We start from the raw sequence: 9,366 nt of genomic DNA, 5'->3' as shown, positions 1-9,366 counted from the left end.
TGGTTTGGAGTTAGGTAATGTCAAACGATTCATTACGTGGTTCTATTGGACTGTTGTTTACTGCTATCAGTTTGTGGTCTGATTCAGTATCTCCAGCTTCTTGAAGACGAAAAACTCGAATAAGATTTTTTATGGAAAATAAATCTTTCATTCTTATCTGTTTTATAAAAAATCAAGAAATGAGGGTTTGTGTTTGTAAGATGGTATTTTTTATACTTATTTGAAGACTTTTCAATGTCCTTTTCGATTTCATGGCAAAATGATCTGACAATTAAGGTAAATTCGATGGAGATTATACTAATATCGAGTTACTTGGTTTTGCGCTTCGTTCAAAACAAAAACTTCGAGTTTATTTAAATGTTCTTGTAAGGACAAAATCAAATAGCCGATCTGATTTTAATATCAAATATTAATATTTCAGACCCAGATCTAACTTTCATCTTCAATTGGCAAGCTTCGTTTCTTACTAGAATTTGACTTGTACTCCAAATCATCGGCATCTGGTTCATCAAGAGTTTTTGCCGACGCCGTTCGGTTTGCCCGAGTCTGTGAATTTCGAGAGCCAGCAGTCTTCGGGTTTTTGATACTGTGCATTGATTTTTCTTCCGAACTTGTTTTTCTCTTGATTCCGTCTTCAAATTTTCCGTTCTGATTGTCAATTCCAGTTTCCTGATCCCTCGACGCACCTGGTTCTGAATCGTTGCGATTTCCTCTAGACTTCTCAAGCTCTTCTATTTCCGTTTTCTGCTTTCCATCTGATTCGTTATTATTCCCATTATTCTCACTTGGCCTCTTTCTGTTAGTTTGATCGCCATTTGCATTGTTTTCACTTTGCATCTCTAAATATCTCTTATAAACCGAATCTTCTTTTTTCAATTTTTGTTCAACTTCCCCGACCATTTCCAGCTGAGCTCCTTCTAGAGCATGGAAATTCATTCCTGCTAAAGGGTTCACTGGTCCCCGTGAGTCCTCGGAGGACTTATCGGGACGTTGTAATCCCTCGTCTTGTCGGTTTTCTTGGCTCGAAATCGATGCTCTTGTTGAGTTCCGTTCCAAATTGGGACTTGTTTGCGTTGGTATTACACCTAAATCAGAATATTGGAAGCTCGTTTGAAATCCGACTCCAGGACTTGGCGGGCTATCCAAAACCGATTTGCCAGTCTGAACTGCTTGATTAGGATTTCCGTTCGTGTGCCACATTTCTTGCAGGAATGATTCGATGGTCTGCATTGCAGTTCCAGGTGATTTCGGTTTCATTTCTTTTTCGCTTGTCTTCGGCTTAGTTTGACTCTCAGATGTTTTCGGCTGGGCGTACGTTTGGGTTTCTGCGTGATTATCGGTTTGAACTTCTACAGCATTCTTTATCACCCGACCTCGAGACTCGACCGTTCGTTCTCTTGTTCTAACTGGGTGGGCTGTTTGGTAGAGGTTTTCAGGTTGTCCTAATTGTTGATGAGTGGGCATGTTTTGAAGACCGTAATTGGATCCCAAGTTATATTCTGTAGTCGATACTAAATTGGCCTCAACGATTGAATTCAAATGATTGACGTCTTGCCTGATTTGTACAATTTGCTCGGTTTTCTAAACTCAATCTTTTTGAAAATAGACAATTCTTAGCAAACAACTTTTTTGGCACACACAAAAAAAACATTTATATCAGCCATCTGGTAACTACAATAACAATGATCTGGCACGCTTTAGTTTGAAAAACAAGTAAGCATCAGGAAAAAGGTTGAAAAACATTTGAATTTTTTAAAATTCGAATTTCTTTACACGTGAGATGAAAATTCCTTCTATTTCAGCCAGCTGTTATGACTGATAACCTTTTTTGACACATCTTTTTTGGGAATGATGAGAGTTATAAAATATTAGAGTAGCTTTCATAGGTGTTTTAGCAAGATTGGGAACATTTTAGTTTCGGTATCGCTCAAATTTTGAGAGGGAGTGCGCGTTTAGAATCAGGTAGTTTTTAAACAAGATTTAAGCTGTGTTTATATGGATTTCAAACAAAATAGGGACAAATTTGTCCTACTTTCGTAAGCGATTTTATGTCAAAGACGCCTTCAAAACAGTTCGAGACTGTTTTCGACAACTTTTAGCAAAATTTGGTGGACATTTTTTGGTGTCATTCTGGAAAAAATGGGACACGATAAAGTGCATTTTTTCTACCTTTTTGCTCTCTTCTGCAATCTGCATGTCCACTCTGAATATCTGCTCCTCCAGCGACTGTTTCAGACTCTGTCTGATGTGGAGGAGGGCAGCTGCCAGTTGTTCCGTCTCCACCTTCACTTTAGCCACAGATGAGTCACACTCCTCCTTGTGACTGGACAGGTCTCGCCTCGTTTTCTTCATCTCTCGGTTCACTTCATTCACAGCTACCGTTCTGTGAACATGAAATAGATTCAATCGCATGTAAATTGAATTTTTCTGAAGAAAGGAGAACAGCTTGCAGAACTTCTCGGTGAACATTCAAAACAAAAAAGAGATATCAAACAAAATCAATTTGGCACATCAAGTATATTAATTAAGTATATATATATATTAAGCAATTAGAAATTCAAATTTAATCCACAGCCAGATCTACCGCAACTTCAGAGATCAGAGGGCGGTGAGGGGGAAGGGGATTGACAACCAGATTTTTAAACAATGTCGTCGTTTTTTTTGCCCACAGATTTAGGTTTCACTGCCAAATAGTTGATTGCTGTCAAAACAATTTGAATTTGACATTAAAGAAAGAAAAAAAATTAAACAACAGAAAAGGAAAGCAGAACGTTTGCTAATAAATATCTCGGCTCTTTTTGAGATTCTCCCCATCTCACATAAGAACCAATTTTATGGTGCAACGAGGTGTTTTACAAGGTTAAGTATGAGGACCAAATGTGATTTTAATTCGTTCCTAATTTTTGTTAAAATTGGACAATGTGAACAGAAATTCATTTTTGAAAATTCGCAGGTGGGGGAAAAAGTAAAAGATCCCGGACCTTTTTAATTATACCCGCATCTTTTTAACTTTATTTTTATAGGTAATAGTAAAGTATGGTACATTTTTCGTTCAAGCGAATATCCACCCCTATAAAAGACTAATTCAGCGGTTAAGCATAGAAAAATATTGTACCTTGTACCCTTATAATGTAACACCCCCCCCCCCCCCCCCCCGCCGCTAGCAGAGCCCAATGACTGTATTTAAGAACATACCTAGCACTCTTCTCTTCGCCTATCTTAATCATGGTGAACTTCTTCACGTTCTCAATCTCCCTCTCCACTTCGTTCAGTCGGGGTCCCACTTTGTCCAGGAAGAGACTGTTGACATCGTCCACCTGTTTGGTAGACTTGGAGTACCACTCGATCACCTGGTTCAGAGTCTCGTTGATCTTGTCAATCCCACTAGCATTGCCCTAGTGTAAACACATAATTAATGAGAATGATGGGAGGGGCTAATGTGAGGATAAGATTACGAAAAAGTGAGCTAATATAGGAGCAATTAAGCGGGACAAAAAATTCTGACAAATTTTTCGGAAACCTGAACTCACCTCTACTTTGAGAAAATCCTATCTATACAGTTCAGCAATATTTGTGCGAATGAAATATAATGTAGAAAAATCATGCTGAAAAAATAGTAGTGAGAACTGGAATGATAAGTAATTACTTAATCCAAGTAATTTAAGCAATTTATTTAATTCGCTGCGAAGCATAAGTCAAACACGTTTTTCACGCCATTTGAGAGTTTTAATTCGAGAAAAGTGTGCGTTCTTTTTAGCAAATGATTTCGATATGAACTTGAAAAGAAAACTTAGAAGTCGAAATGCGAAAAATCAAACGTTAACTTTTGGGGCTTTTTCCTTAACAAACACGACCTAAATAAATAAATGCCTTTATATATGGCATTTATATGCTTCGTATATGGATTAATAATCAAATCTTTCGATTTTTTCAAGAGTTACGAGGCGTAAATTTTTCAAGAATTGCGGGTGCAAATTTTGAGATCTTCAGATCAATTTTCATTTGAAAGGCACGTTGCGTACCAATCTGCATTAGTTTTCGCTTTCCAAGCCCAGAAAAAAATCAGGGCAAATTTAAAATACGTTTCTTCTTACCACTGAAATACTGTTGCGCAACAACATAGTCTCACGTGACTTCTCATCCATCGTACTTTGCAGCTGGCTGATCCGATCCGAAAGCAACTTGACGTTGCTCTCCAATTCCCCCACCGTCTCTCTTCTCGAGGCCAAAGCGGGGGGATTAGGTAGAAAGGGATGGGTCGCTCTGGCAGGTTTCTGCTGTTTGTTGGCAAGAGTATGATAAATGGGTCCCTTGAATAATCAAATAAGCAGCGAGGGGATCTCAAAAAACAACGTGAAAAAACCATGCATCAATGCTTAATAGGCATTAGACGTTTCTAAAATCACCCCCTGAAACCATCCTGGAGCCTTCAAAAACCTCATTGGGAAGAGCTTAGCTGACTGTTTCATTTCAATTGAGAACTTCGGGGCTGTTTTACAGCAGTGCAGATCGGGATAAAATGAACTGCAAACGTGAAAACGGGTTCAATACGAAATCAGGAAGCATCAAGATCAGAAATCAATCATATTTTTAAAATTTTTAACGAGAATTATTGTAAACAAAGAAAGCAAAACCCAATAAAAACGGGTTGAAGCCTAGTTTATCATTGTTATTAATGTATGGGTGAGAGTTTCTCCTTGGTTCATACTTTTTGTTTTCAGTCGATCAGAAAGCATGTTGGCTTCATCGCGGTTTTAATATGCATTTAATTTCATCGCAGTGCAGCAAGTAATACTCTTGTTTTTACAAACTTTGTTCAAAAAATAATCCGATCTTGGAATGAATTGCAAATTTTGTTCAAAAAGAATCCGATCTTGGAAGAAATTACAAATTTTGTTCGAAAAAAATCCGATCTTGGAAGAAATAGCAAGTTTTGTTCCAAAAAAATCCGATCTTGGAATAAATTGCAAATTTTTTTCGAAAAAAATCCGATCTTGGAATAAATTGCAATTTTTGTTCAAAAAAATCCGATCTTGGAATAAATTGCAAATTTTGTCCGAAAAAAATCTGATCTTGGAATAAATTGCAATTTTTGTTTAAAAAAAATCCGATCTTGGAATAAATTGCAAATTTTGTTCCAAAAAAACCGATCTTAGAATAAATTGCAAAGTTTGTTCAAAAAAAATCCGATCTTAGAATAAATTGCAAATTTTGTCCGAAAAAAATCTGATCTTGGAATAAATTGCAATTTTTGTTTAAAAAAAATCCGATCTTGGAATAAATCGCAAATTTTGTTCCAAAAAAACCGATCTTAGAATAAATTGCAAATTTTGTTCAAAAAAAATCCGATCTTAGAATAAATTGCAAATTTTGTCCGAAAAAAATCCGATCTTGGAATAAATTGCAATTTTTGTTCAAAAAAAATCCGATCTTGGAATAATTACAAACTTTGTTCAAAAAATAATCCGATCTTGGAATGAATTGCAAATTTTGTTCAAAAAGAATCCGATCTTGGAAGAAATTACAAATTTTGTTCGAAAAAAATCCGATCTTGGAAGAAATAGCAAGTTTTGTTCCAAAAAAATCCGATCTTGGAATAAATTGCAAATTTTTTTCGAAAAAAATCCGATCTTGGAATAAATTGCAATTTTTGTTCAAAAAAATCCGATCTTGGAATAAATTGCAAATTTTGTCCGAAAAAAATCTGATCTTGGAATAAATTGCAATTTTTGTTTAAAAAAAATCCGATCTTGGAATAAATTGCAAATTTTGTTCCAAAAAAACCGATCTTAGAATAAATTGCAAATTTTGTTCAAAAAAAATCCGATCTTAGAATAAATTGCAAATTTTGTCCGAAAAAAATCTGATCTTGGATTAAATTGCAATTTTTGTTTAAAAAAAATCCGATCTTGGAATAAATTGCAAATTTTGTTCCAAAAAAACCGATCTTAGAATAAATTGCAAATTTTGTTCAAAAAAAATCCGATCTTAGAATAAATTGCAAATTTTGTCCGAAAAAAATCCGATCTTGGAATAAATTGCAATTTTTGTTCAAAAAAAATCCGATCTTGGAATAATTACAAACTTTGTTCAAAAAATAATCCGATCTTGGAATGAATTGCAAATTTTGTTCAAAAAGAATCCGATCTTGGAAGAAATTACAAATTTTGTTCGAAAAAAATCCGATCCTGGAAGAAATAGCAAGTTTTGTTCCAAAAAAATCCGATCTTGGAATAAATTGCAATTTTTTTTCGAAAAAAAAAATCCGATCTTGGAATAAATTGCAATTTTTGTTCAAAAAAACCGATCTTGGAATAAATTGCAAATTTTGTCCGAAAAAAAATCCGATCTTAGAATAAATTGCAAATTTTGCCCGAAAAAAATCCGATCTTGGAATAAATTGCAATTTTTGTTCAAAAAAAATCCGATCTTGGAATAAATTGCAAATTTTGTCCGAAAAAAAATCCGATCTTGGAATAAATTGCAAATTTTGTTCAAAAAAAATCCGATCTTGGAAGAAATTACAAATTTTGTTCCAAAAGTAATAAGGCCAGTTAGCTGCCTCTCAAGTGATGTCTTCTAGTCTATCATTTTGGGGACCCATCTGCCATACTTGTACCTCTTTATCAATTAGGATGAGCGCTTCAGCAAACTTAGCATCGAGGTCTGATATCTGTTTCTGAATTGAGTCTGTATTCGCTTCTCGTGTTTTGATCTCGGCTCGAAGTGACTTGGCGAGTTTGTCGAACCATTCATCCTGGTGTTTCTCAACCGAGTTGACGGCATCGTTCACGACGTTCAAACTGTCTGTAATTTTTTGTTTTTCCGCCTGAAAATTATTCTCTGAAAAGAATCTTAAACAAGCATTAGTTTTTCCCATAAATAAGACAACAAAATGAAGTACTCAAATTAAGTTTGGGTAAACTTAAAGCAAAATCACCTAATGGAGAAAGATTAAACAACACAAAAAAAACCCGAAGCCTATCTTTCGTTTTCGCAACCATGTGTCTTTCGAAGTTTTTGACTGGAGATATCAACATGGTTTCATGTAGCTTGCTTCGATTGCAATGAAAACAATCAACTAAACGGATGCATGCCTGACTAGGTTGCATACCCGGGTTGAAGTCCCACCGTTAATTATCGCTTTTTCTGTAGTATCCCAGTGATTGCTATTTTCCAGCGCTGATTCATGTATAATTCAGAGTTTGTTGCATAGATAAACCTTGCTGTAAAAGTATTGATAGCGCATAGGTAGCATACAGGTCTCTAAATCTCAAGGTTCGGGAAGCGAACCCTTGTTTGAGCACTATTTTTTCTCATTTTGATAGGTTCTTTATCGCTGTTTCACCGCTGAAAATCAGCCAAATTAGCGATAATTATTGATAGAATTTGCTATTGTGGCAATGAAAATCGATAAATCATCTTTTTTATCGCTAATTTTCAATGTGAGCTCAACCCGGGTACCTTCTTAGACTTAGTAAGCAGTTGTAGGTCCTCTTTGCTTTTTTCTCTCATCTCAGCTACTGTTTCCTTCATCTCATCTCTGATGCTCTTCTCGCCTTTCAGTCGACTGTCACGCTCCTCGTTCAGACTCTGAAAAAATAAAAGGTCAAATGTTTTTTAAAACATCATAACCAAGCAGTTAACAATTGACAAACGAAAAAATTGACAAAAACTTTATTTAACTCAACTAAACCTTCAAAAATGTACCATCTCTATTTATACACTTGTTTTGATTTATATGAAGGTTATTTTTGGTCTTCAAGCTTCCTGATAGCATTTTCTTCAAGATCAAAGCGCAAGGTTTTACAGGGCAAGCGCGCGACAAAAAATCTGCATTTATAAGCCTTCGAAAAAATGATAAAAGGCTTATATCTTTTCAAACATTTTCAAAAATTGTATGAAATCGCGTGTATGAAATTCAGAGAAAATGAATATCGTGAGATTAAAACAATTACTTTTTCCAAGTGAGTCAGCTTAGAGGAAGACTCGTCTTTGATCTTCGTTTCGGTATCGTGCAGCTTCCTTCTGAAGTCGTCGAGGGAGCGACTGATTTGGTCATTCAGTTTACTGCTCTCAGTTTCGAACAGAGTTGTCATGTCCTGTCTCACTTTGGAAGACTCGTGTTGCAAGTCGGCGTGACTTCTTTGAATGTCGCTCAGTGCAAACTGCATATCGGATAATCTAAACAAAAACAACATCCGGTTTTTATGAGTTCTAGGAAGCGACGGTGAAGTCTCCGCTACTCAGCCGAAAAGCAAATGGTTCGAGAGTCACCAAGATTCATGCTCGTTGCTTGAGGGCTAGGCAAAAACTTCTATTCAGAAATATAACCAAAAAATTGCATGAAATTCTTAACTAGGGACACACAGCAGCTCGTATGTTGATCTTTTTCCTCGTGGATAAATCGTCTTAACTTCTAACTCGCATGATGATTTGACCTTTAATAGCGATTTTACCTCACCAATTCTATCTGTAGATGTCGGTAAGTCTAGAAAATCACTTCATTTTAATCGCTTATTCGAAGTGTACTTACGACTTCTAATTTATTCAAAAGTAGTTTTGCTTCAAATACTTCAAAGCACAAAAATTGAGGGAGCGACTGCTCAATTCAATCTCTTGAATTCAAAAGTGTATGAAATTAATGAATTGTTAAATCAAATCAACTAAGAATTTCTTATGGTTCACGTGTCATCAAACTAAAACACTGCAAGTATCTTAACATGAATCAAAAGTCAAAAAAAGAACAACAAAAAATTCTTCTGTAACATTTAAAGCTTCGAAAGGCGTTTTTTAACCCTTAAGTAACCAAATGTTCCGAAGTTTCCTAGCGGAATACAACAACTAAGGATTTACAATCATTCAAAAAGGTGCCCTTGAACTTGTCTAAAAACATTTCTGCCGCATTTAAATAAACTGTTTAAACAAACTAAGGTAGGTACAAAAAAAGCTCACTTGCGATTGACTAGCTGGTCATTGTTTCTTCTCTCAGACTCATCCTTCATCGTCTTGTTCTTCAGGTCATTCAGGATACCCTGGAACTCCGCTATTCTGAACAAATACAACCTCACATCAACATCAAGTTCCACTTTCAGTTCATAGAAGCCTTCTCAAATTGTTGTTGTTCCGACTTTCGATACGAAAGTAACGGAATATTTGTGCTCGGGGTGGGTTTTTTTTTCTTCAGACAAATTTCGACTTTTTAGCTAGCCATATTTTACGGAAATTTTTTATATCATTCGAAAGGTATTGTTTGGAAGGTATTTCCCAAAAAATTTCAAATTTTAGAAAAAATTTTCATTTTATTTTATTTCATTTATTTTTTAATGCTTTTATTGCTGCTCCATAAACCTTAAAAGGCAGTCT

At 35.5% G+C, this 9,366-nt stretch overlaps 1 protein-coding gene across 1 annotated transcript in view; it reads right to left on the bottom strand.

The window, feature by feature from the left end:
* Positions 1-265: 265 nt before the first annotated feature.
* The window catches only part of LOC134852201 (golgin subfamily A member 4-like), a gene marked incomplete in the record, with an annotated part of 10,961 nt that continues 1,860 nt past the window's right edge, over positions 266-9,366 (bottom strand). Inside the window, 8 exon segments of the mRNA XM_063868514.1 lie at positions 266-1,581; positions 2,170-2,383; positions 3,196-3,395; positions 4,095-4,277; positions 6,620-6,829; positions 7,465-7,593; positions 7,959-8,184; positions 8,956-9,051. Coding sequence (XP_063724584.1) covers positions 430-1,581; positions 2,170-2,383; positions 3,196-3,395; positions 4,095-4,277; positions 6,620-6,829; positions 7,465-7,593; positions 7,959-8,184; positions 8,956-9,051 — 2,410 coding nt within the window.

Source organism: Symsagittifera roscoffensis, chromosome 7 (genome assembly GCF_963678635.1).
Source record: "Symsagittifera roscoffensis chromosome 7, txSymRosc1.1, whole genome shotgun sequence".
Classification (NCBI taxonomy): Eukaryota; Metazoa; Xenacoelomorpha; order Acoela; family Convolutidae; genus Symsagittifera; species Symsagittifera roscoffensis.
Note: the sequence above shows the minus strand (reverse complement) of the source record. Positions and strands in the feature narration are given on the sequence as shown.